Source organism: Strigops habroptila, unplaced genomic scaffold (genome assembly GCF_004027225.2).
Source record: "Strigops habroptila isolate Jane unplaced genomic scaffold, bStrHab1.2.pri NW_022045628.1_ctg1, whole genome shotgun sequence".
NCBI classification, from domain to species: Eukaryota; Metazoa; Chordata; class Aves; order Psittaciformes; family Psittacidae; genus Strigops; species Strigops habroptila.
Genome location: NW_022651105.1, coordinates 109,128 through 134,717, shown reverse-complemented (window position 1 = coordinate 134,717; position 25,590 = coordinate 109,128). Strand labels below are relative to the sequence as shown.

General features: G+C 61.7%; 4 protein-coding genes across 6 annotated transcripts; 3 read left to right on the top strand and 1 right to left on the bottom strand.

Moving 5' to 3' along the window:
- Window positions 1-670: 670 nt before the first annotated feature.
- Window positions 671-8,926, bottom strand: BCKDHA (branched chain keto acid dehydrogenase E1 subunit alpha). The gene is made up of 9 exons (XM_030475008.1): window positions 8,167-8,926; window positions 6,993-7,145; window positions 6,165-6,251; window positions 5,944-6,052; window positions 5,693-5,854; window positions 5,405-5,611; window positions 3,696-3,837; window positions 1,874-2,045; window positions 671-1,127 (listed from the first exon to the last, which is right to left on the bottom strand). Exons 1-9 carry the CDS (start codon window positions 8,245-8,247, stop codon window positions 915-917), a joined length of 1,326 nt encoding a protein of 441 aa, XP_030330868.1. The 5' UTR covers window positions 8,248-8,926; the 3' UTR covers window positions 671-914.
- Window positions 8,026-10,615, top strand: EXOSC5 (exosome component 5). The gene is made up of 6 exons (XM_030475009.1): window positions 8,026-8,489; window positions 8,569-8,682; window positions 8,760-8,881; window positions 10,047-10,187; window positions 10,262-10,351; window positions 10,444-10,615. Exons 1-6 carry the CDS (start codon window positions 8,306-8,308, stop codon window positions 10,534-10,536), a joined length of 744 nt encoding a protein of 247 aa, XP_030330869.1. The 5' UTR covers window positions 8,026-8,305; the 3' UTR covers window positions 10,537-10,615.
- A 777-nt stretch (window positions 10,616-11,392) lies between these two features.
- Window positions 11,393-13,795, top strand: B9D2 (B9 domain containing 2). Its single transcript, XM_030475012.1, has 4 exons — window positions 11,393-11,550; window positions 12,026-12,137; window positions 13,188-13,313; window positions 13,418-13,795. Exons 2-4 carry the CDS (start codon window positions 12,050-12,052, stop codon window positions 13,738-13,740), a joined length of 537 nt encoding a protein of 178 aa, XP_030330872.1. The 5' UTR covers window positions 11,393-11,550; window positions 12,026-12,049; the 3' UTR covers window positions 13,741-13,795.
- Window positions 13,796-15,545: 1,750 nt separating this feature from the next.
- TGFB1 (transforming growth factor beta 1) lies at window positions 15,546-25,299 on the top strand. Of its 3 annotated transcripts, none has more exons than XM_030475005.1 (7): window positions 15,546-15,937; window positions 19,290-19,459; window positions 19,887-20,004; window positions 20,710-20,793; window positions 20,904-21,054; window positions 22,969-23,166; window positions 24,086-25,299. In XM_030475005.1, exons 1-7 carry the CDS (start codon window positions 15,601-15,603, stop codon window positions 24,654-24,656), a joined length of 1,629 nt encoding a protein of 542 aa, XP_030330865.1. In that variant the 5' UTR covers window positions 15,546-15,600; the 3' UTR covers window positions 24,657-25,299. The 3 variants fall into 3 exon arrangements, with proteins under 3 accessions (XP_030330865.1, XP_030330866.1, XP_030330867.1); XM_030475006.1 differs by having other exon boundaries at window positions 23,013-23,166; window positions 24,086-24,298; XM_030475007.1 differs by lacking the exons at window positions 22,969-23,166; window positions 24,086-25,299 and adding an exon at window positions 21,904-22,200.
- Window positions 25,300-25,590: the final 291 nt, after the last annotated feature.

The following is a 25,590-nucleotide window of genomic DNA, read 5'->3' as shown; positions in this document are numbered from 1 at the left end:
CGAGGGGGTTTATACGCCCCAAAGGGATTGATCCCTCTCACCAAGGGGGTGATTCCCATATTTTGGCTACAAATCCCTCTTTTTTGGCCCCAATTCTCTCTTTTTTGGTGCAAATTCCCCCTTTCTGATGCCAACTCCCACTTTTGGGGCATCAATTCCCCCATTTTGGGGTGTTAATTCCCCCTTTTTTTGGTAGAATTCCTCATTTTGGGATTAAAATCCCCCTTTTTGCCATTCCCCCTTTTTTGGCCTCAATTCCCCCCTTTTTGGCGTTAATCCCCCTTTTTTGCCATTCCCCCTTTTTTGGCCTCAATTCCCCCCTTTTTGGCGTTAATCCCCCTTTTTTGCCATTAATTCCTTGGGTTTTGCCATCATTCCCCCTTTTTTGGCCTTGATCCCCCCTTTTTTGGTGCCAATTCCCCCTTTTTGGTGGGTGTTTTTGGTAAAATTCCTCCATTTTGGGTATAAATCCCCCGTTTTTGCTGTTAATTCCCCCTTTTTTTGGACAATTCCCCCTTTTTTGGCCTTGACCCCCCCCTTTTTTGGTGCCAATTCCCCCTTTTCGATGTTTTTTTGGTAAAATTCCTCCATTTGGGGTATAAACCGCCCTTTTTTAGGACCATTCCTCCTTTTCTGCCCTTAATCCCCCCTTTTTTAGCACCAATCCCCCTTTTCCACCATTATCCCGCCCTTTATTGCACTTAATCCCACTTTTTCCTTCCCAATCATCCTTTTTTTGCCATCAATCCCCTTCCCTGTTGCTGGGGGGGGTGTCTCAGTCCCACCGGCTCCATCGATGGCGTTTGGGGGTGTCCCCCCCCCCAGGGCTGTACTTGGACTGTCCCACCCGGCTGAGCAGCTCCATGGGGCAGCGCTGGGCGGGCTCACTGCAGCTCCGGGGGGTGTGTTCAGGGCTATATTTGGGGGGGCTCCGGGCCCGGGTTTTGGGGGTCCCCCCCGGTGTCGAACAGCTCCAGCGGGTAGTGCTGGCCGTAGCGGCGCAGGTGCTGCTGCAGCGCCCCCCGCTGGCGCCGCAGGTGCGGCGGCAGCTCCCGGTACACGTCGGAGAAGAGGAGCTGCGGGGCCGGCTTCGGCAGCCGCTCGGCGGCGCTGAACGACTCCAGCACCTGCGGGGAGCGGGAGGGTTCGGAGGGGATCGGGTGGGTTCGGAGGCGTTCGGAAGGGATCGGGTAGGATCGGGAGGGGTTCAGAGGGGACCGGAAGGGTTCGGGAGGGGTTCGGGGGGGTTTGGAGGGGATCGGGGGGGTTCGGAGGGATTCGGGGGGGGATCGGGAGGGGTTCAGAGGGGACCGGAAGGGTTCGGGAGGGGTTCGGGGGGGTTTGGAGGGGATCGGGGGGGTTCGGAGGGATTCGGGGGGGGATCGGGAGGGCATCGGGGGGGTTCGGAGGAGATCGGAAGGGTTCAGAGGCGTTCGGAGGGATAGGGAGGGTTCGGGAGGGGATCGTGGGGGTTCGGAGGAGTTCGGGAGAGGTTCGGGGGGGTTCGGGGGGATAGGGAGCGTTCGGGAGGGGTTCCGAGGGGACCGGAAGGGTTCGGGGGGGTTCGGAGGGGATCGGGAGGGGTTCGGGGGGTTTGGAGGAGATCGGGGGGGTTCGGAAGGAGTTCGGGGGGGATCGGGGCTCGGATCCGCCCACTGCAATCACGGGGAGTCCTTGTGCTCTAATCCCAGTGGTTCCAACCTGGATCCCATCGATCCCGCCCCAAATCCCATCCATCCCACTCCACATCCCATCGATCCCGCCCCACATCCCATCGGTGCCGCCCCGAATCCCATCGATCCCGCCCCAATTCCCAGGGATCCCCCTCCATGACCTCCCCCAAGCCCCCTTTCCCCCCCATTGCCGGCGGTACCATCCTGCGGGAGCTCTTGCGCCAGCCCTTCTCCTGCTCGTCATCCCACCAGCCCCTGCGGAGCATGTAGTGCCGGAGGCGGGAGATGGGGTGATCCTGCTTGTCCCAGTAGTTCACCTCGTCCACCGAGCGGTACGCGGAGCTGTCGTCACTGGTGCTGTGGTGCCCGATCCTGCAAGCGGGAATGCCGTGCAACAGCCCCGATGCGGGCGGGAAGAGCAGGATATGGGGCTGGAAGAGCGGGATTTGGGTCTGAAGAGCGGGATTTGGGGCTGGAAGAGCCAGATTTGGGGCTGGAAGAGCAGGATTTGGGTCTGAAGAGTGGGATGTGGGGTGGGAAGAGCTGGATTTGGGATGGAAGAGACAGATTTGGAGCTGGAAGAGCAGGATTTTGGTCGGGAAGAGCCGGATTTAGGTTAGGAATTGCAGGATTTGGGTCGGGAAGAGCTGGATTTGGCGCTGGAAGAGAGAGATTTGGAGCTGGAAGAGCAGGATTTTGGTTGGGAAGAGCCGGATTTGGGATGAGAAGAGTGGGTTACGGGTCAGGAAGAGCCGGATTTGGGTTGGGAAGACCCGGATTTGGGTTAGGAATTGCAGGATTTGGGTTGGGAAGGGCTGGATTTGGGGCTGGAAGAGCAGGATTTTGGTTGGGAAGAGCTGGATTTGGCGCTGGAAGAGAGAGATTTGGGATGGAAGAGACAGATTTGGAGCTGGAAGAGCAGGATCTTGGTTGGGAAGAGCCGGATTTGGGATGAGAAGAGTGGGATATGGGTCAGGAAGAGCCGGACTTGGGTTGGGAAGAGCTGGATTTGGGTTGGGAAGAGCCGGATTTGGGTTAGGAATTGCAGCATTTGGGTTGGGAAGGGCCAGATTTGGGGCTGGAAGTGCAGGATTTTGGTCGGGAAGAGCGGGATTTAGGGCAGGAAGAGTGGCATACGGGTCAGGAAGAGCCGGATTTCGGTCAGAAAGAGCTGGATTTGCGGCTGGAACAGCTGGCTTTGGGTCAGGAATGGCCGGCTTTGGGTTGGGAAGGGCAGGATTTGGGTCGGGAATGATGGGTTTGGGTTGGGAAGGGCAGGATTTGGGTCGGGAATGATGGGTTTGGGTTGGGAAGGGCAGGATTTGGGTCGGGAATGATGGGTTTGGGACGGGAATGACCAGATTTGGGTCGGGAACAGCCTGCTTTGGGTTGGGAATGGCCGGATTTGGGTCAGGAAGGGTGGGGTTTGGGTCGGGAATGGCAGGACTTGGGTTGGGAATGGCTGGATTTGGGTCAGAAATGACGGGTTTGGGTCGGGAAGGGCAGGATTTGGGTCGGGAATTGCCGGCTTTGGGTCGGGAATGAGGGGTTTGGGTCGGGAAGGGCAGGACTTGGGTCGGGAATGACAGGTTTGGGTCGGGAATGACGGGTTTGGGTCAGGAAGGGCAGGATTTGGGTCGGGAATGATGGGTTTGGGTCGGGAAGGGCAGGATTTGGGTCGGGAATGACCGGATTTGGGTCTGGAATGGCCGGGTTTGGGTGGGGAATGGCCGGATCTGGGTCGGGAATGGCGGGATTTGGGTCGGGAATGGCGGGATTTGGGTCGAGAAGGGCAAGATTTGGGTCAGGAAGGGCTGGATTTGGGTCGGGAATGGCCAGGTTTGGGTGGGGAATGGCCGGATTTGTGTCGGGAATGGTGGGCTTTGTGTCGGGAATGACTGGTTTGTGTCAGGAATGGCCGGGTTTGGGTCGGGAATGGTGGGGGTTGGATCAGGAAGGGTACAGGTTGGGTCGGGAAGGGCCGGATCTGGGCCGGGAACGGGGCGCCGGGGCAGGGCCTACCTGTAGGTCATGGCCTCGATGAGCACGGGCCGGTTCTCGGCCACGGCGCGGCGCCGCGCCTCCCGCGTCACCTTGTACACGGCGAAGACGTCGTTCCCGTCCACGCGGATGGACAGCAGCCCGTAGCCCGGGCCCCGCGCCGCTGCGGGCACCGCCACGGGAGTGCGCACGGCGGCCGGGGCTCGGACGTACGGACACGGCGCGTTCGGGGGTCACATGTATGGATACGGGGTGTTTGGGGGGTCACAGGTATGGATATGGGGTGTTTGGGGGGTCACAGGTATGGATACGGGGTGTTTGGGGTGTCACATGTATGGATATGGGGTGTTTGGGGGGTCACATGTATGGATATGGGGTGTTTGGGGTGTCATATGTATGGATATGGGGTGTTTGGGGGGTCACATGTATGGATATGGGGTGTTTGGGGGGTCATATGTATGGATATGGGGTGTTTGGGGTGTCACATGTATGGCTATGATGTGATTGGGATGTCGTATATATGCACACAGCATGTTTGGGGTGTTGTATGTATGGATATGATGTGTTTGGGGGAGCACATGCATGGCTATGGCATGTTTGGGGTGTTATCTGCATGGCTATAGCGTGTTTAGCATGTCAGATATACAGGTATGGCATGTTCAGGGTGGGTTATGTATGAATGAGGTGTGTTTGGGGTTTCAGATGTACGGATATGGCATGTTTGGGGTGCCACATGTATGGATATGGCGTGTTGGGAGGGTCATATGTATGGATATGGTGTGTTTGGGAACACACCTGTATGGATATCGTGTGTTTACAGTGCTATGTGTATGCATATGGCGTGTTTGGGATGTCATATGTGCACATACAGCATGTTTAGGGTGTCATATGTATGGAAATGGTGTGTTTGGGGTGCCGTGGATGTATACAATGTGTTTGGGAGAGCCCATACATGGATATGGCATGTTTGAAATGCCACGTATATGCACATGGCGTGTTCAACATGTTACATACATACATAGGATGTGTTTAGGGCATCATATGTACAGATATGCCATGTTTGGAGCGCACATGTATGCATATGGTATGTTTGGGATGTCAAATGTATGGACATGGCATGTTTGGGGGCGGCACGTACACAGATATGATATGTCTGGGGTGCCCCACGCCTGGATGTGCCCCATTTGGGGTGCCCCCCACCCAAATATGCCCCATTTGTGACCCCCCCCACCCAGATACGCCCCATTTGTGACCCCCCCACCCAGATACACCCCATTTAGGACCCCCCCCCCCAGATACGCCCCATTCGGGCCCCCCCCGTGCAGATACGCCCCATTCGGGCCCCCACCACCCAGATACACCCCATTTAGGACCCCCCCCGCGCAGATACGCCCCATTTGTGACCCCCCCCACCCAGATACACCCCATTCGGGCCCCCCCCACGCAGATACACCCCATTTGTGACCCCCCCCACCCAGATACACCCCATTTAGGACCCCCCCACCCAGATACACCCCATTTAGGACCCCCCCCACCCAGATACACCCCATTCGGGCCCCCCCCACGCAGATACACCCCATTTGTGACCCCCCCCACCCAGATACACCCCATTTAGGACCCCCCCACCCAGATACACCCCATTTAGGACCCCCCCCACCCAGATACACCCCATTCGGGCCCCCCCCCGCACAGATACGCCCCACTGAGCCCCCCCCCGGGCGCGGCCGTACCGATGCCGTCGCCGCGGTACTGCTCGGCGGTGGGGGTGGAGATGGCGTAGCCGTTGTTGCGGCAGAAGAAGACGATGGGGCACTCGAGCGTGGCGGCGAAGTTGAAGCCGGCGTGAGCGTCGCCCTCGCTGGCCGCCCCCTCCCCGAAGTAGCAGACGACGGCGCGGTTGGCGTCCGCGCGCTTGATGGCGTAGGCAGCTCCCACGGCTACGGGAGAACGGGATCCGCGGGATCACGGAATGATACGGGAACAGCGGGATGGGAGGAAGGGGAAGCGCCGGGAAGCACCTTGCGGGATCTGGGTGGCCAACGGCGACGAGATGGTGACAAAGTGCCTCTGGCGGCAGCCGTAGTGCACCGGCATCTGCCGGCCCTTCCCGGGATCCCGGCTGTTCCCGTAGCACTGAGCCATGAAGAGATCCAGCGGGTACCCCCGGTACATCAGCACCCCTTCAAGCACAGCGCACCATAAACGGGGGAACCCCCCCCTTAAAGCGCCCCCGTGGGGCCGGCAAAGGGGCCCCCCCCTTGCTCCGTACCCGCCTCCCGGTACTGCCCGAACACCAGGTCGGTGTCGTCGAGCGCGGCCGCGCTGCCCACGTGCGTCCCCTCCTCCCCGTAGTTGGTCATGTAGAAGGAGATGCGGCCCTGGAAAAGGAGGGGGGGAGGTGGTTTTGGGGTGTTTCCCCACGCCACAGGGGGGTGGTGGGTGTTTGCGCGCTCCCCGACACGCGTGGTCGCTGTCATACGTGTGCCCCACCTGGCGCTGGGACTCGTACAGGATGCGGTCCATGGTGTTCAGCAGGGTCATGGTCCTGTAGAGCTTCAGCACCAGCTCCTTGGGCAGCTTTGGGGGGGGGGGGGGAAAGGGGGTTTTGGGGGTGTCACGCGTGTGCGTGGCGGGGTGGGGGTGCGGGGGATGTGGGGTTGGGGGGCACAGGGACATGGAAACGCCGTGGTTGGGGGTCGTATGTGGGGCTGGCAGGGTTTGGGGGGTCATACATGCACATAGGCTGTGTTTGGGGCGGTCGTACATGGGGGTGACGTGTAGTTAAGGGGTCATACATGGGGACGGGAGGGGTTTGGGGGGGTCACATATGGGGAGCACCTGGGTTTAAGCAGTTGTACATGCAAATAGCATTAGTTTGGGGGGTCATACGTGCAAATAGCATGTACTTGGGGGGTCATACATGCACAGGGCATGTGTTTGGGGGGTCATACACTAAGATGGCACGTGTTTGGGTGGTCATACATGAGAATAGAATGTGTTTGCGGGGTCATACACACATACACCCGGTATTTGGGGAGTCATACATGGGGGGGACATATGTTTGGGGGCTCATTCATGGGGATAGCATAGGTTTGAGAGGCGTCATACATGAAAAACACATGTTTGTGGGGTCATATATGTGAACACCATGTACATGGAAGCTCTTACAAGACAATAACGTGTTTGGGGGGTCCTACATGGAGATGATGTGTGTTGGGGGGGTCGTACATCGGGATGATGTGTGTTGGGGGGGTCATACATGGGGACACCACGTGTTTGGGGGTCACACATGAGAGGAACGCGTGTCCGGGCGCTGACCTGGGGGTCCTCGCTCTCGCGCAGGATCTGGCCCTGCCGGTCCATGACGCGGTACACGGGGATCCCGGAGATCACGTTGGGCTGGATGAATTCCAGCCGGTCCACAAACTCGGCCGAGGCGCCCGGGAACTGCGGCTTCTCCTCCGGGAAGCCCTGCGGGACAACGGGGCAATGGGGTGATGGGGGCAATGGGGGGAATGGGGGTAATGGGGCAATGGGGGGCAATGGGGACAATGGGAGCAATGGGGGCAATTGGGGTAATGAGGGCAATGGGGGGCAATGGGGGCAATGCGGGGCAACAGGGGGCAATGGGGTAATGGGGGCAATGGGGGCAATGGGGGGTAATGGGGTGATGGACCAATGGGGTGTAATCAGGGGTAATGGGAGCAATGGGGGCAATGGGGTGAATAGAGGGCAATGGGAGCAATGGGGGCAATGGGGGGAATAGAGGGCAATGGGGGGCAATGGGAGCAATGGGGGCAATGGGGGGCAATGGGGGCAAAGGGGGGCAATGGGGTAATGGAGTGATGGACCAATGGGGTGTAATCAAGGGTAATGGGAGCAATGGGGGCAATGGGGGGAATAGAGGGCAATGGGAGCAATGGGGGCAATGGGGGGAATAGAGGGCAATGGGGGGCAATGGGAGCAATGGGGGCAATGGGGGGCAATGGGGGCAAAGGGGGGCAATGGGGTAATGGAGTGATGGACCAATGGGGTGTAATCAGGGGTAATGGGAGCAATGGGGGCAATGGGGGGAATAGAGGGCAATGAGGGCAATGGGAGCAATGGGGGGTAATGGGGCAATGGGGGGCAATCGGGCAATTGGGGGTAATGGGGGCAATTGAGGGTAATGGGGAAATGGGGGGCAATGGGGGGAATGAGAGGAATAGGGGGCAATAGGGGGTAATGGGGCAATGGGGGATAATGGGGGGCAATAGGGGTAATGGGGGCAATGGGGGATAATGGGGCTAATAGGGACCAATGGGGAGTAACGGGGGCAATGGGGGGCAACGGGGTGTCCTCAAACCCCCCCAAAGGGGCCCCGGCACCTCCCTCCTGCTCCGCCCCCCCCCGGAGCCAATGGGCCGCGGGGCCGGGGCTGTCGGGACACGGGTATCGGGACACGGGTATCGGGACACGGGTGTCGCGACAGGCCGCGGCCGCGCGCACTCACCGCGGAGCTGAAGCGCGCTCCCGCGCCCCGCGGGCCCGCCAGCCGCGCGCGCAGCGCCCTCAGCGCCGCCGCGGCCGCCATCTTGCGTGCGGGCTTCGTGGGCGAGGCCCTGGCGAGGCGTGGCGGGAAGGCGAGGCCAATGGGCGAGCGCGGTGCTGCGCGCCAAGGGGCGCGCGGCCAATGGGCGGGAGCGGTGTTGAAGGGGAAGGAGAAGGAGGAGGAGGCGGCGAAGATGGCGGCGGGCAGTGGATGCTGTTTGCGGCCCTTCTCCTGCGAGCTGGGCCTGTTATCGCGGCCCGACGGCTCCGCCGCCTTCTTGCAGGGTGCGGGGCCCTCCCCCGGCGCCCTCCGCCGGGTCCCGGCGCCCTCCGCCGCGCCTCACCGCCTCGCTCCCTCCCGCAGGCGACACCTCGGTGCTGGCCGCGCTGTACGGCCCCGCGGAGGCGAAGGCGAGCCGGGAGCTGCCGGAGCGGGCGGCGCTGGAGGTGCTGCTGCGGCCTAAAGTGGGGCTGCCGGGTACGTGCCGCCGCCGGGAGCGCGGCTCGGGGCCGCTGCGGGCGGCGCTGGAGCCCCGTTTGCCGCCGCTGTTGCAGGGGTGCTGGAGCGCAGCCGGGAGCAGCTCCTGAGGCAAACGTGCGAGGCCGTGCTGCTGGGGGGGCTGCACCCGCGCTCCTCCGTCAGCCTCGTCCTGCAGGTGCTGGGCGACAACGGCTCCGTATCCTGCGCGGGGAAACGGGGCTGGGGGGGGAATGGGGGTTGGGGGGGAAAAAAGGGGGTTTGGGGGGGGGAAAAGCGGGTTTGGGGGGGAAAAAAGGGGGTTTGGGAGGGGAGAGGATTGAGAGGTGGAAAATGGGGTTTAGCGGAGAAAAAAAAGGGGTTTGGGGGGGGAAAGAGGAATTTTGGGGAGGGAAAAGGAGATTAAGACGTGGAAAATGGGGTTTAATGGAGAAAAAAGAGGGGTTTTGGGGGGGAAAAGGGGGTTTGGGGGGGAAAGAGTAGGTTTGAGGGGGAAAAAGGAGATTGAGAGGTGGAAAATGGGGTTTAGTGGGGAAAAAGGGGGTTTTGGGGGGGAAAAAGGGGTTTTGGGGGGAAAAAAGGGTTTGGAGGGGGAAATGGGGTTTGGGGGGGGAAACGGGGTTGGGGGGAAAAGGGGTTTGTGGGTGGAAACAGGAATTTTGGGGGGAGGAAAGGAGACTGAGACATGGAAAATGGGGTTTAGCCGGGAAAAAAAGGGGTTTTGGGGGAAAAGGGGATTTAGGGGAGAAAAATGGGGTTTAGAGAGGGGAAAAGGGGGTTTGGGGGTGAAAAGGGGTTTTTTTGGGGGGAAAAGGATTTGGGGGACAAAAAGGGGATTTAGGGGTTTAGGGAAAATGGGGGCTCAGTGTTTTGGGGAGGAAAGGAGGGATTTAGGGTGGAAAAAGGGGGGTTTAGGTGGAAAAATCAGGTTTTAGGGAGGAAAAGAGGGGGTTTGGGGTGGGAAAAGGGGGGTTTGGGGCTTAAAATGGGGGTTTTGGGGGGGAAATGGGGGTTCAGTGGTGTGAAAAGGGGGTTTTGGGGGGGCAAGGGAGGTTTGGGGGGAAAATAACTTTTGGGGGGGAAGAGTGTTTTGGGGTGAAAACAGAATTGGGGGGGAAAGGAGGGGTTTAGGGTAGAAAGGGGAATTTTGGGGGGGAAAAGGATGGTTTTGGTGCGGGAAAAGGGGGATTTTTTGGGGGAAAAGGACTTTTTGGGGCGGAAAAGGGGGGATTTGGGGCAGAAAAGGGCGGATTTGGGGCAGAAAAGGGGGGATTTGGGGTGCAGAAGGGGGGATTTGGGGTGCAGAAGGGGGGTTGGGGGCTGTGTTTGTCTCCGGGGGGGTTCCCCCTCCTTAGCCCCCGCAGCTGCTCTCGTGCTGCCTGAACGCCGCCTGCATGGGGCTGCTGGACGCGGGGCTGCCCCTGTCCTCCCTGTTCTGCGGCGTCGCCTGCGCCCTGCAGCCCGACGGCACCATCGTGCTGGACCCCAACACCCGGCAGGAGCAGGTGGGGGCCGGGGGGGTCCCCAGTCCCTGTAACCCCCCCCCCCCAAACCCTTGTGACCCCCATTCCCCTCGCAGGAGGCTCGCGCGCTCCTCACCTTCGCCATCGGCAGCGTGGACAGGAAGGTGCTGACGGCCACCACCAAGGGCAGCTGCTCCGTGGAGGAGGTGAGGGGGCGCTTGGGGGGGCAGGACCCCCCCCGCAAAGCCTATGGGGGGGGTTCCCTCCCCTCAGAGCACCCCCTTTCCCCCCCCCCCAGATGCAGCAGTGCATCGCCGCGGCCCAGAGCGCCGCCGACACCATCTTCCAGTTCTATCGCGACTCGGTGCGCAGGAGATACTCCAAGTCGTGACATGGGGAACCCCCCCCCGGGGGCAGCTGGACTGCCCCGCACCCCCCCAGCACACAGTAAAAGACCCCCCCTCACCCCACGCTGTGTCTCTGAGTCCATCCAGCGCCGTACAGGGCCCCCCAAAGCTGCTGAGCCCCAGAGAGATGTGTGGGGACCCCCTGTCCTGCCGGGACACCCAAGATGGCGGCCCTCAAGGTGCTATACAGTGCTGCCTAAATGCTGCCACACCCAAAATGGCGACCTCCAAGTGCCGTACACCCAAGATGGCGGCCTCCAAGGTGCTCTAAAGCACTGCCTAAACGCTGGTACGCCCAAGATGGCGGCCCCCAAGTGCCGTACACCCAAGATAACAGCACTCAAGGCGCTATACAGCACTGCCTAAATGGTGCCGCATCCAAAATGGCGGCCCCCGAGTGCTGTACACCCAAGATGGCGGCCCCAAGGCACTGTACAGCAATGCCTAAATGCTGCCACACCCAAGATGGCGGCCCCGAGGTGCTGTAAAGCACTGCCTAAATGCAGGTACATCCAAGATGGCGGCCCCCAAGTGCCGTACAGCTAAGTTGGCGGCCCCCAAGGGGCTGTATAGCACTGGCTAAATGCTGGTGCATCCAAGATGGCGGCCCCCAAAGTGTCGTACACCCGTCCCTAGATGCTCGTACAGACAGGATGGCGGCGCTCATTTACTGTCCCGTACGCCCAAGATGGCGGCGCCCAAGGTGCCGTACAGAACTCCCCGGATGCTGCTACCCCCAAGATGGCGGCGCCCCGATGACTGGCTGCCGCCTTCACCTCGCAGACCCAAGATGGCAGCCCCCATCGCGGCACTACAACGCTGGGAACCGCCATGACGGGACCTTCTCAAGATGGCGGCGCCCTTCCTGGGCGGGGCTTGCGGCGGCGCAAGCCAATGGGGTGGTGGCGTTAGGACGGAGCGCGCGTTGCCGCGGCAACGGGCACCGGAAGTGCGTGTGCGCCCAGGGGTGTCGTGGAGCGCAGCGCCGGCCGCTGGAGGTGGGGGCTATGGGGGGCAATGGGGGGCAGTGGGGGCTATGGGGGGCAATGGGGGGCCATAAGGGGGTTGAGGGTGCAATGGGGGTCATGGGGGTGCAGTTTGGGGTGCAATGGGGGGGGTTATGGGTGGTAATGGGGGGCTATAGGGGTGCTATGGGCTGCAATGGGGGATTATGGGGGGCAATGGGGGGGTTATGGGTGGCTATGGGGGGCAATGGGGGGTTATGGGGGTGCTATGGGGGGCTATGGGGGGGTTATGGGGGTGCTATGGGGGCTATGGAGGGCAATGGGGGGGTTATGGGTGGTAATGGGGGGCTATGGGGGGCAATGGGGGTCCCGGGGGTGCAGTTGGGGGGTTCAAAGTGGGATATTGGGGGGCACTGGGGGGGGGTTCGGGGCTGCAACAGGGGAGGTAGGGGGACAAAAGGGGGGCACTGAGGGTGTGTCCCCCCCAGCCCCCCATTGCCCCCCACAGCCCCCCCCAGGCCCCCGTCCCCCCATGGCGGAGCTGCACCTCCTGGGCCAGATCGTGGGGGGCAGCGGCTTCCCCCAGCGCCGCCTCTTCTGCAAGTGGGGGCTGCAGGCGGGTGAGTGGGGCCGGGGCCCCCCCAGAGACACCCCATAGAGACACCCCCCATAGAGACCCCCATAGAGACCCCCATAGAGACACCCCCCCCATAGAGACACCCCAGAGAGACACCCCCACATAGAGACCCCCCATTGACACCATAGACCCCCCTATAGAGACCCCCTCATAGACACCATAGAGACCCCACAGAGACCTCATAGCGCCCCATAGTGCCCTTGTCCCCCCGCAGTGACCCCCCATAGTGCCCATGACACCCCCATAGAGACCATGGACCCTCCATATTTAGCCCCCCATAGTGACCCCCCCATTGACACCATGGACCCCCCCTATAGAGATCTTCCCATAGACCCCAGAGAGAGACTATAGAGACCCCATAGAGACCATAGAGCTCCCATAGGGACCATGGAGACACCATAGAGAGGCCATGGAGACCCCATAAGGACCATGGAGACCCCATAGTGACCATGAAGACACTGACAATGGAGATCCCATAGTGACCATAGAGACCCCATAGTGACCATGGAGACTCCATAGAGAGACCATAGATACCCCATAGTGACCATGGAGACACCATAGAGCTCCCATAGAACTCCCATAGACCCCATAGTGACCATAGAGACCTCATAGTGACCTCATAGAGACACCATAGAGAGACCATAGAGACTCCACAGTGACCATAGAGACCCCATAGTGACCCCATAGTGACCATAGAGACCGTAGAGACCCCATAGAGACCATGGAGGCACCATAGAGAGACCATGGAGACCCCATAGAGATCATGGAGGCACCATAGAGAGACCATAGAGACCCCATAGTGACCCCATAGTGACCATAGAGACCCCATAGTGACGCCATAGAGAGACCATAGAGACCCCATACTGGCCATAGAGACCCCATAGAGACCATGGAGACCCCATAGAGAGACCATAGAGACTCCATAGTGACCCCATAGTGCCCATAGAGCCCCCACAGAGCTCCCATAGAGCCCACAGAGAGCCCCCGAGGCCGCGCAGCGCCGCGCTAGAGCGCCGCCGCCCCGTGCCCGCAGGCGCCGCCTGGCGGCCGCTCTCGGGCCTCACCGCGGGGCAGACGCACGTGGACGACCCGCAGGCCGATGACGTCACCTACTGGTGCCACCCCATCGACGTGCACTACGCCACCAAGGGCCTGCAGGGTGCGTGCGCCCCCCCCCACAGTGCATGTGCTTAGCGTGTGCTTAGCGTGTGCTTAGCGTGTGCTTAGCGTGTGCTTAGCGTGTCCCTGGCGTGTCCCCGGCAGGGTGGCCGCGCCTGCACGTGCAGGTCTGGCACCAGGACGCGCTGGGCCGGCGCCACGTGCTGGGCTACGGCTTCTGCCACGTGCCGGCGGCGCCGGGGCTGCACTCGGTGCGCTGCGCCACGTGGCGCCCCCTAGGGGAGCGGCGGGAGCGGCTGCGGCGCCGCTGGGTGGGCGGCGGCGCGGGGCTGGCGGAGCCCGCGGCGGCGGCGGCGGCCGGAGCCTGCGACCGCTTCCGGCTGCGCTGCGAGGCCGGCGGCAGCGTCCACCTGCAGCTGGGGGTGGTGCTGCGGCACTTCGCGCGCTACGGCGTGTGCTGCGGCTGAGGGCGGCGGCGGGAAACCCCCCCCCCGGCACCGGGCGGTTGGTATCGCCCCGGGGGGGGGGTGCGGGGGGAGTGCGGGGAGGGGAGGGGGGGCTGAGGGGGGTAATGGGACACCCCTCACACACACACACCCCCCCCCCCGGGCATAGTTGGTACGGTCCGGGAGCGGGGAGGTGGGTGCTGTGGGGGGGAATGGGATGTTAGGGGGCTGCTGGGGGGGTATTGGGGTCCTAGAGGGGCGGGAGCGGGTATTGGGGTTCTATAGGGATGGAATGGGACATTTTGGGGCTCCTGGGGGGGGTATTGGGGTTCTATAGGGATGGGAGGAGGTATTGGGGGGCTGCTGAAGGGGTATTGGGGTTCTATAGGGATGGGAGGGGATATTGGGGTGCTCCGAGGGGGGTATTGGGGTCCTATAGGGATGGAATGGGACATTAGGGTGCTCCTGGGGGAGAGATTGGGGTTCTATAGAGATGGGGGGGGTATTGGGGTCCTATAGGGGTGGAATGGGACATTAGGGGGCTGCTGGGGGAGAGATTGGGGTTCTATAGGGATGGAATGGGATGTTGGGGTGCTCCTGGGGGAGAGATTGGGGTTCTATAAGGGTGGGAGGGGGTATTGGGGTGCACCGAGGGAGGCTATTGGGGTCCTATAGAGGTGGGAGCAGGTATTGGGGTGCTATAGGGCTGGAATGGGACATTAGGGTGCTCCTGGGGCAGTATTGGGGTCCTAGAGGGGTGGGAGGGGATATTGGGGCTCTGTGGGGGTGGAATGGGACATTAGGGGGCTCCTGGGGGGGTATTGGGGTTCTATTGGGGTTCTATAGGGATGGAATGGGACATTTTGGGGCTCCTGGGGGGGGTATTGGGGTGCGCTGCTGAGCGAGGCAGGGGGTGTCCCCCCCAGACAGGGCACTTGGGGTCACCCGGGGACATGGGGTCCTATGGGCATGGGACATTGGGGTGCTCCGGGGGGGGGTATTGGGGTCCTATAGGGGTGGGACATTGGGGTCTCCCAAAAATGGGGTGTTGGGTTGCGCCTATGGGGGGGGTATTGGGGGGGTTCCCCCAAACAGGACATTGGGGTCCCCCGGAAATGGGATATTGGGGTCACCCAGGGGTGAGATGTGGGGATCCCCCCCAAAACATTGGGGCGGGGGGGGGGGGGCGATGTGGGACATGCCCCTCCCCCCTCGGATTGGGACATCCCAAAGCAGGAAACTGGGATCAGGACACTTGGGGGTGCCCCCCCCTCCCCTTCACCCCCCGTTTCCCCCCATGTACCCCCATAAAGCTCCTTCCCCCCCTCTCTGTGCAGCGCGTTGGTTTGCTCCGGGGGGGGGGGGGGGCCCAAAACCCGCGGGGGGGGGGAACGGACGGAAACGGCCCAGACGCGGAGCGGGGGGGAGGATGGGGGGGGGGGGGGGGGTCCCGTTTCCTCCTTCATGACTCAGTTTCGCCGCCTCCAACTGAGCGGAAAAGGGGGGGGGTGGGGGATGAGGGGGGGCCCCCTTTAACCCCCCCAACCCCCCTCCCCCCCCCCCCCCCCCCCCCACGGCGTTTCCTGGGTGGGGCCGCCCCGTCGCGCTCAAAACCCGCCGGGACGGAGCGAAACGGGAACTGCGCGAGCTCCGAGCGGCGCCGGGCGGGGGGGCCCAGCGCGCAGAACGCGTCCCGCGGGGGGGGGGGCGGTGTTTTGGGGGGGGGGGGTGTTTGGAGCGGGGTGTGTTTTGGGGGGGGTGTTTTTGGGGGAGGTGTTTTGGGGGGGGGGGGGGTGTTTGGAGGGGGGTGTGTTTTGGGGGGGGTTATTGGGGGGTGTGTTTTTTGGGGGGGGGGGGGGGGTGCGTTTTTGGGGTGCCGTGATGGAGCTGGCGCTGCTGCTGGCGGTGCTGGGCGCCGCGCGCGCCCTCTCCACGTGCCGCTCGCTGGACCTGGAGGCCGCGCGCAGGAAACGCATCGAGGCCGTTCGGGGCCAGATCCTGAGCAAGCTGCGGCTCACGGCGCCCCCCCCCGCGCCCCCCCACACCCCTTCATCATCCTCCTCCTCGGCCCCCCCGGCGCTGCCCGAGGACGTGCGGGCGCTCTACAACAGCACGTGGGAGCTGCTGCAGCAGCGCGCGCGGGGCGCGCCCCCCCCCGCCCCCGAGGACTATTATGCCAAGGAGCTGCATCGCTTCCCCATGGAGCCGCCCGGAGACGGTGAGAGCCGGGGGGGGGGGGGGTGTCACTGGGGGGGGTCACCATGGGTGTCCCAATGGGTGTCCCAATCGGTGTCCCAGTGGGCATCTCTGTGGGTAGCACTATGGGCGCTCTATGGGCATCGCTATGGGTGTCACTATGGGTGTCCTATGGGCAACCCAATGGGCATCTCTGTGGGTATCACTATGGGCGCACTACTGGGATCGCTATGGGTGTCCCTATGGGCATCACTATGGGTGTCACTATGGGTATGCTTATGGGCACCCCAATGGGCATCCCAATGGGTGTCCCTATGGGCAACCCAATGGGCATCGCTATGGGTGTCCCTATTGGCATCACTATGGGTGTCACTATGGGTGTCCTTATGGGCACCCCAATGGGCATCCCAATGGGTGTCCCTATGGGCGACCCAATGGGTATGTCTGTGGGTATCACTATGGGCGTGCTATAGGTATCGCTATGGGTGTCACTATGAGTGTCCTTATGGGCATCCCAATGGGTGTCCCTATGGGCAACCCAATGGGCATCTCTCTGGGTACCACTATGGGTGTCATAATGGGCATCACTATGGGTATCCTTATGGGCACCCCAATGGGCATCCCAATGGGTGTCCCTATGGGCAACCCAATGGGCATCTCTGTGGGTAGCACTATGGGCGCGCTATGGGCATCGCTATGGGTGTCCCTATGGGCATCAGTATGGGTGTCACTATGGGTATCATTATGGGCACCCCAATGGGCATCCCAGTGGATATCCCTGTGGGCACGCTATGGGTACCACTATGGGTACCGCTATGGGCGTCCCTATGGGTGTCACTATGAGTGTCACTATGAGTGTCACTATGGGTACCCCAATGGGCATCACTCTGGGTATTGCTAGGGGTGTCCCTATGGGTGACCCAATGGGCATCTCTATGGGCACACTATGGGCACGCTATGGGGATCACTATGGGTGTCCCTATGGGCATCATCGCTATGGGCATCGCTATGGATATCCTTATGGGCGACCCAATGCGCATCCCAATGGATATCACTGTGGGTGCCCGATGGATGTGCTATGAGCATCCCTGTGGGCATCCCTAGGGGTACCAATTGGGCACGCTATGGGTACCGCTATGGGCATCGCTTTGGGTGTCACTATGGGTATCCTTATGGGCACCCCAATGGGTATTGCTATGGGTGTCCCTATGGGCATCGCTGTGGGTATCCTTATGGGCACCCCAATGGGCATCCCAATGGGTATTGCTATGGGTGTCCCTATGGGCATCGCTATGGGCATCCCTATGGGTACCAATATGGGCACGCTATGGATCCTGCTATGGGTGTCCGTATGGGTGTCACTATGGGTGTCGCTATGGGTGTCCTATGGGCATCACTATGGGCATCCCAATGGGTACCAATATGGGCACGCTATGGGTACTGCTATGGGCGTCCCTATGGGCATCACTATGGGTGTCGCTATGGGTGTCCTTATGGGCAGCCCAATGGACATCCCAATGGGAATCACTATGGGTACCACTGTGGGCGTCCCAATGGGCATCACTATGGGTGTCCCAATGGGTGTCCATATGGGCACGACTATGGGCACACTATGGGATCACTATGGGTGTCGCTATGGGCATTGCTATGGGTATCCCAATGGGCATCACTATAGGTATCCTTATGGGCACCACAGTGGGCATTGCTATGGGTGTCCCAATGGGTGTCCTGTGGGCATCCTATGGGTATCATTATGGATAACCCAATGGGCATCCCTGTGGGCATCCCTATGGGTACCACTAAGGGTACACTATGGGTACCACTGTAGCCATCCTATGGGCATCGCTATGGGCATCCCTGTCGGCATTCCTATGGGTACCACTATGGGCATCCCTATGGATGTCCCTATGGGTGTCGCTATGGGCATCCCTATGGACACCCCTATGAGTACCCTGATGGGCATCCCAATGGGTATCCAGATGGGCATTCCAGTGGGCATCCCAATGACCATCGCTATGGGTATCACTATGGGTGTCCCTATGGGTGTCCTAATGGGCATCTCCATGGGTATCCCAATGGGCATCCCTGTGGGCATCCCTATGGGTACCACTATGGGCATCACTATGGGCGTCCCAGTTGGCATCCCTATGGTTATCCTTATGGGCACCCTATGGACATCCCAGTGGGAACTGCAGTGGGTGTCCCTGTGGGCACCCCAATGGGCACCCCAATGGGTTGGGGCACCCGTGGGAGCAATGCTGGGGGGGTTATGGGTGCTCATGGGGGAGTCAGGGGGGTGATAGGAGGGTGATGGGGGGGGTCTGGGTGCTGATGAGGGGGTATGGGTGCTTGGGGGGGGGGGCGATGGGAGGGTCATGGACACCCCTATGGGATGGGGCACCCATGGGAGCTCTGCTGGGGGCGGTTATGGGTGCTCAATGGGGGGGGAAGCACATCCCAGGCCCCCCTTCACCCCCCATTGGGTGCCCCCCCCCGAGGCTCCTCCTGTCCCGGCCCATCCGGACGTTGTGGTTTGCTGAGTAATCCCCGGCTCTGAGGGCCCTTTGTTGGGCTCCAGGAGGCTGGAAGGGGGGGGCGGGGCGCTATGGGGCGCTATAGGGCGCCCCATAACCTCATAGTGCCCATTGTGCCCCCCAACACGGGGGGTTTTGGGGTGCAGGAGCTGGTTGTGGCCATCGCTCCGCTCCAGAGTGAACACGGGTCACTCCATAGGCCCAATGCAGCCCGGGTGAAGGGTGCTATGGGGCGCTCATAGCACTGTCCCCCCATAGACGCTGTGGGGCGCTCTGGGGCACTATGAGGCGCTCAGCGCTGTCTCTCCCCGCAGCCGCTGTGGGGCGCTGTGGGGCGCTCAGCGCTGTCTCTCCCCGCAGCCGCTGTGGGGCGCTCAGCGCTGTCTCTCCCCACAGCCGCTGTGGGGCGCTGTGGGGCGCTCAGCGCTGTCTCTCCCCGCAGCCGCTGTGGGGCGCTGTGGGGCGCTCAGCGCTGTCTCTCCCCGCAGCCGCTGTGGGGCGCTGTGGGGCGCTCAGCGCTGTCTCTCCCCGCAGCCGCCGTGGGGCGCTGTGGGGCGCTCAGCGCTGTCTCTCCCCACAGCCGCTGTGGGGCGCTGTGGGGCGCTCAGCGCTGTCTCTCCCCACAGCCGCTGTGGGGCGCTGTGGGGCGCTGTGGGGCGCTGAGCGCTGTCTCTCCCCGCAGCCGCTGTGGGGCGCTGTGGAGCGCTCAGCGCTGTCTCTCCCCGCAGCCGCTGTGGGGCGCTGTGGGGCGCTGTGGGGCGCTCAGCGCTGTCTCTCCCCGCAGCCGCTGTGGGGCGCTGTGGGGCGCTGTGGGGCGCTCAGCGCTGTCTCTCCCCGCAGCCGCTGTGGGGCGCGGCGCCCCCCCCGGCCGCGCTCTGCTGCTGCGGTTCAACGCGTCGCGGGTGCGCGCGGAGCTGGGCCCGGGCGCGCTCCTGCACCGCGCGGAGCTGCGGCTGCTCCGGCAGAGGGCGCCCGAGGGCGGCGACCAGCAGCGCCTCGAGCTCTACCAGGTACCCCCCCCCCCCATGGGCAATGGGACAGTCCAGGGCTTGGGCCCCCCCCCCCTATGGGCAGTGGGGCAGCCCAGGGCATGGGGACCTCCCCCTCCATGAGTAATGGGGCAGCCCAGGGCATTGGGACCCCCCCCATGGGTTTTGGGGTCCCGGGGCAGGTTTTGGGTGTCCCGGGGCGGGTTTTGGGGTCCCTGGTGCGATGTGGGGGTCCCGGGTTGGGTTTTGGGGTCCCTGGTGCGATGTGGGTGTCCCGGGTTGGGCTTTGGGGTCCCTGGTGCCATGTGGGGGTCCCGGGGTGGGATTTGGGGTGCCTGGTGCGATGTGGGGGTCCCGGGGTGGGTTTTGGGGTCCCTGGTGCCATGTGGGGGTCCCGGGGCAGGTTTTGGGGTCCCCGGTGCCATGTGGGGATCCCGTCTCCCCACAGGGCTTCGGCAACGCCTCGTGGCGGTACCTGCAGGGCCGGTGGGTGCAGGCGGCGCCGGACGAGGAGTGGCTCTGGTTCGATGTCACCGAGGCCGTGCAGCAATGGCTCAGGGGCAACGGTGACGCTCGGGGGGGGGCCGCCCCACAGCCAGTGGGTGTCCCAATGGGCACCCCAATGGGTACCCCAATGATCATCCCAATGGGCACCCCAATGGGCATTCCAATGGTCAACCAAGACTCAACCCAATGGGCACCCCAGTGATCGCCCCAATGGGTACCCCAGTGGGCACCCCATGGTCATCCCAATGGGTGTCCCAATGGGCATCCCGATGGTCAACCCAATGGTCAACCCAATGGGCACCCAGTGATCATCCCGATGGTCACCCCAATGGTCGCCCCAATGAATGCTCCAATGGGCACCTCAATGGGCACCCCAATGGTCAACCAAGAGTCAGCCCAATGGTCAACCAAGAGTCAACCCAATGGGCACCCCAATGGTCGTCCCAATGGGTGTCCCAACGGGCACTTTAATGGGCATCCTAATGGTCAACCCAATGGGCACCTCAGTGGTTGCCCAAGTGGGTACCTTAATGGGCACCCCAATGGGCACCCAATGGTCATCCCAATGGTCAACCAAGAGTCAACCCAACGGGCACCCCAATGGTTGCCCCAATGGTCACCGCAATGGTTGAATGGGCACCCAATGATCATCCCAACGATCACCCCAATGCTTGCCCCAATGGTTGCCCCAATGGTCATCCCGTGTCCCCACGATGCCCCCACCGCACATCCCCCGTCCCCCCCTGACCCCCTTCTCCCCACAGAGCCTTTGGGCACCTTCAAGCTGAGCGTCCATTGTCCCTGTGACGAGCCGGGGCCGCCCCCCCCCATGCGGATCACCATCGAAGGTACCGCTGCGGGGGGGGGGGGGGCGGCTTTTGGGTTGAGTTCGGCTGGTTTTGGGGTCCGGCCGTGCGCTGGGGCCCCCCCAGTGGTGAGTCCCCCCCCCCGGGCGCAGGGTTCGAGCAGCAGCGCGGGGACATGCAGAGCATCGCGCAGAAGCACCGGCGCGTCCCCTACGTGCTGGCCATGGTGCTGCCCCCCGAGCGCGGCAACGACCTGCGCAGCGCCCGGCGCCGCCGCGGCCTCGAGCCCCAGTTCTGCTTCGGGTGAGCACAAACAGCCCCAAACAGCCGAAACCAGCCCCAAACCGGCCCGAAACAGCCCCAAACCAGCCGAAACCAGCCCCAAAACAGCCAAAACCAGCCCCAAAACAGCCAAAAATAGCCCAAAACAGCAAAAAATAGCCCCAAACCGGCCCAAAACAGCCCCAAAACAGCCGAAACCAGCCCCAAAACAGCCAAAAATAGCCCCAAACCGGCCCGAAACAGCCCCAAACCAGCCGAAACCAGCCCCAAAACAGCCAAAACCAGCCCCAAACCAGCCAAAACCAGCCCCAAAACAGCCAAAAATAGCCCCAAACTGGCCCGAAACAGCCCCAAACCAGCCCCAAACAGCCCCAAAACAGCCCAAGCCAGCCCCAAAACAGCCAAAAATAGCCCTAAACCAGCCTGAAACAGCCCCAAACTGGCACAAAACAGCCCCAAAACAGCCAAAACCAGCCCCAAAATAGCCCCAAACCAGCCCAAAACAGTCCAAAAGTGCCCCAAAACAGCCCCAAAACAGCCAAAACCAGCCCCAAACCACACCATGAACCCCCAGTTCTGCTTCGGGTGAGCACAAACAGCCCCAAACAGCCAAAACCAGCCCCAAAATAGCCAAAACCAGCCCCAAAACAGCCAAAAATAGCCCCAAATCGGCCCCAAACAGCCCCAAAACAGCCAAAAATAGCCCCAAACCGGCCCAAAACAGCCAAAACCAGCCCCAAACCACGCCATGGACCCGCAGTTCTGCTTTGGGTGAGCCCAAACCAGCCCAAAAGGGGCCCAAAACAGCCCCAAAACAGCCAAAACCAGCCCCAAACCGGCCCAAAACAGCCCGAAACTGCCCCAAAACAGCCCAAAACCAGCCAAAACCAGCCCCAAACCACCCCATGGACCCCCAGTTCTGCTTCCGGTGAGCACAAACAGCCCCAAACCAGCCCCGAAATCAGCCCGAACCACCCGATGGGCCCCTCGGTGACACCCCACTGGCTGCCCCAATGATCACCCCCAAATCACCCTGAACTGGCCCAAATCAGCCCAGGCCACCCCTCGGGACACCCAGTTCTGCTTCGGGTGAGGGGCACCCCAAAATCACCCCCATGGCTGCTTATGGGGCGGGCTGTGCCCCCATAGACCCCCATCTGACCCATTGCCCCCCCCATAGGCCCTCATCTGACCCATTGCCCCCCATAGCACCCCATAGGACCCAACTGACCCCCATAGGCCCCCCATATGATGCCATTGCCCCCATAGGACCCCATATGACCTATTGCTCCCTATAGCACCCCCATAGGACCCCACTGCCCCCCATAGGCCCCCATATGACCTATTGCCCCCCCATAGGACCCCCATATGACCCATTGCCCCCCATAGCACCCTATATTACCCCATTGCCCCTATATGACCCCATTGCCCCCCATAGACCCCTATCTGACCCATTGCCCCTCATAGCCCCCCATAGGCCCCCATATGAGCTATTGCCCCCCATAGGACCTCCATATGACCCATTGCCCCCCATAGATCCCCATAGGACCCCATTGCCCCCCATACACCCCCATATGACCCATTGCCCCTATATGACCCCATTGCCCCCCATAGACCTCTATCTGACCTATTGCCCCCATAGCCCCCCATAGGCCCCCATATGAGCTATTGCCCCCCATAGATCCCCATATGACCCCATTGCCCCCCTCAGCACCCTATATTACCCATTGCCCCTGTATGACCCATTTGCCCCCCATAGACCCCTATCTGACCCATTGCCCCTCATAGCCCCCCGTAGGACCTCCATATGTCCCATTGCCCCCCATAGATCCCCATAGGACCCCATTGCCCCCCATACACCCCCATATGACCCATTGCCCCCCATAGCACCCTGTATTACCCCATTGCACCATAGCCCCCATTGCCCCCCCATAGCCCCCCAGCCCCCCAGCGCCCCACAGCCGCCGCTGCGCCCCCAGGCCGGAGGAGCAGAGCTGCTGCGTGCGGCCGCTCTACATCGACTTCCGGCGGGACCTGCAGTGGCGCTGGATCCACGAGCCCCGCGGCTACATGGCCAACTTCTGCGGCGGCGCCTGCCCCTACCTCTGGAGCGCGGACACGCAGTACTCCAAGGTGGGGCGGGACCCATAGATCGGGGGAGGGACCCATAAGTGTGGGGATGGGACCCACAAGTGTGGGGCGGGACCCATAGATCGGGGGTGGGACCCCTAAGTGTGGGGCGGGACCCCTAAGTGTGGGGCTGAACCCAGAAGAGAGAGGTGGGACCCACTGATGTGGGGCTGGGACCCGTAGATGTGGGGCTGAACCCATAAGTGTGGGGTGAGACCCACAGATGTGGGGCTGGAACCCGTAGATGTGGGGCTGGGACCCATAGATGTGGGGCTGAACCTATAGATGTGGGGCTGGGACCTGTAGATGTGGGGCTGAACCCATAAGTGTGCGGTGCGACCCATAGATGTGTGGCTGGGACCCACAGAGAGGGGCTGGGACCCGTAGATGTGGGGCTGGGACCCATAGATGTGGGGCTGGGACCCATAGATGTGGATCTGGAACCCGTAGATGTGGGGCTGGGACCCGTAGATGTGAAGCTGGGACCCGTAGATGTGGGGCTGGCATCCATAGATGTGGGGCTGGGACCCAGAGAGAGGGGCTGGCACCCATAGATGTGGGGCTGGGACCCACAGAGAGGGGCTGGGACCCGTAGATGTGGGGCTGGGACCCGTAGATGTGGGGCTGGGACCCATAGATGTGGGGCTGAACCTATAGATGTGGGGCTGGGACCCATAGATGTGGATCTGGAACCTGTAGATGTGGGGCTGGGACCCATAGATGTGGGGCTGAACCTATAGATGTGGGGCTGGGACCCATAGATGTGGATCTGGAACCTGTAGATGTGGGGCTGGGACCCATAGATGTGGGGCTGAACCTATAGATGTGGGGCTGGACCCATAGGTGTGGGGTGGGACCCACAGCCACGGGGCTGGACCCGCGGGCGGGGGGGCCCGTCGCTCACGGCGCCCCCTGGCGGCAGGTGCTGGCGCTGTACAACCAGCACAACCCGGGGGGCTCGGCCGCGCCGTGCTGCGTGCCGCAGAGCCTGGACCCGCTGCCCATCGTCTACTACGTGGGGCGCAAGGCGCGCGTGGAGCAGCTCTCGGACATGGTGGTGCGGGCCTGCAAGTGCAGCTGACCCCGGGCCTGCCCCGCCGACCCCCAGCACCCCAAATCACCCCCCAAATCCCCCCATAACAGCCCCAAAACCGCCCAAAACACCCCAAAATCACCCCAAATCAGCCCAAAACAGCCCCAAAACACCCAAAATCACCCCAAAACAGCCCAAAACAGACCAAAACAGCCCAGAGCACCCCAAAATCACCCCCGAAACAGCCCAAAACACCCCAAATCACCCCCAAACAGCCCCAAAACAGCCCAAAATCACCCCCGAAACAGCCCAAAACACCCCAAAATCACCCCCGAAACAGCCCAAAACACCCCCAAACCAGCCCAAACCAGCCCAAAACCCCCCCAAAACAGCCCAAACCACCCCAAAATCATCCCCAAACCAGCCCAAAACACCCCCAAACCAGCCCAAAACAGCCTAAAACCCCCCCAAAGCAGCCCAAACCACCCCAAAATCATCCCCAAAACAGCCCCAAACACCCTAAAAACACCCTAAAACACCCTTTTCTATCCCCAAAACCACCCAAAACAGCCCCCAAAACACCAAAACTCACCCCAAAATCGCCCAAACCCCCCAAATCACCCCCAAACCCCCCCAAACAGCCCAAAAAACCCCCCAAACACCCTAAAACCACCCAAAACAGACCCCAAAACACCAAAACCCACCCCAAAATCACCCCCAAAAGAGCCCAAAACACCCCCAAAAACCTTTTTCTATCCCCCAAACCACTCAAAACAGCCCCAAAACACCCCCAAACACCCTAAAACCACCTTAAAACACCCTTTTTTATCCCCAAACCCACCCAAAACAGCCCCAAAACCACCCCCAAACTGCCCCCCAAATCACCCCCGAAACAGCCCAAAACCACTCTAAAACACCGCAAACCCAGCCCTTTTCACCCCAAAGCACCCCTTTGGACCCCAAACCCACTTTTCACCCCCAAATCCCCCTTTTATACCCCCAAAATCAACACAGAGACCCCAAAACCCTCTTTTACACTCCCAACCCCCCCTTTTGTACCCCCAAATCCCCCCCTGCACCCCCAAATCACCCCTTCGTGCCCCAAACCCAACCCATGGAGCCCCCCCCCCGCCCTCTGGAACCCCAAACCCCACCTGTGTACCCCCAAACCCCCTTTTGTACCCCCAAACCCCCTTTTGTACCCCAAAACCCCCCTTTTCCACCCCAAAAAACCCCTTTTGTACCCAAAAACCCCCTTTTGTACCCCCAAACCCCCCTTTTTCACTCCCAAACCCCCTTTTTCACCCCAAAACCCCTTTTGTACCGAAACTCCCCTTTTTTACCCCCAAACCCCCTCTTTTTCACCCCCACCCCCTTTTGTACCCCAACCCCCC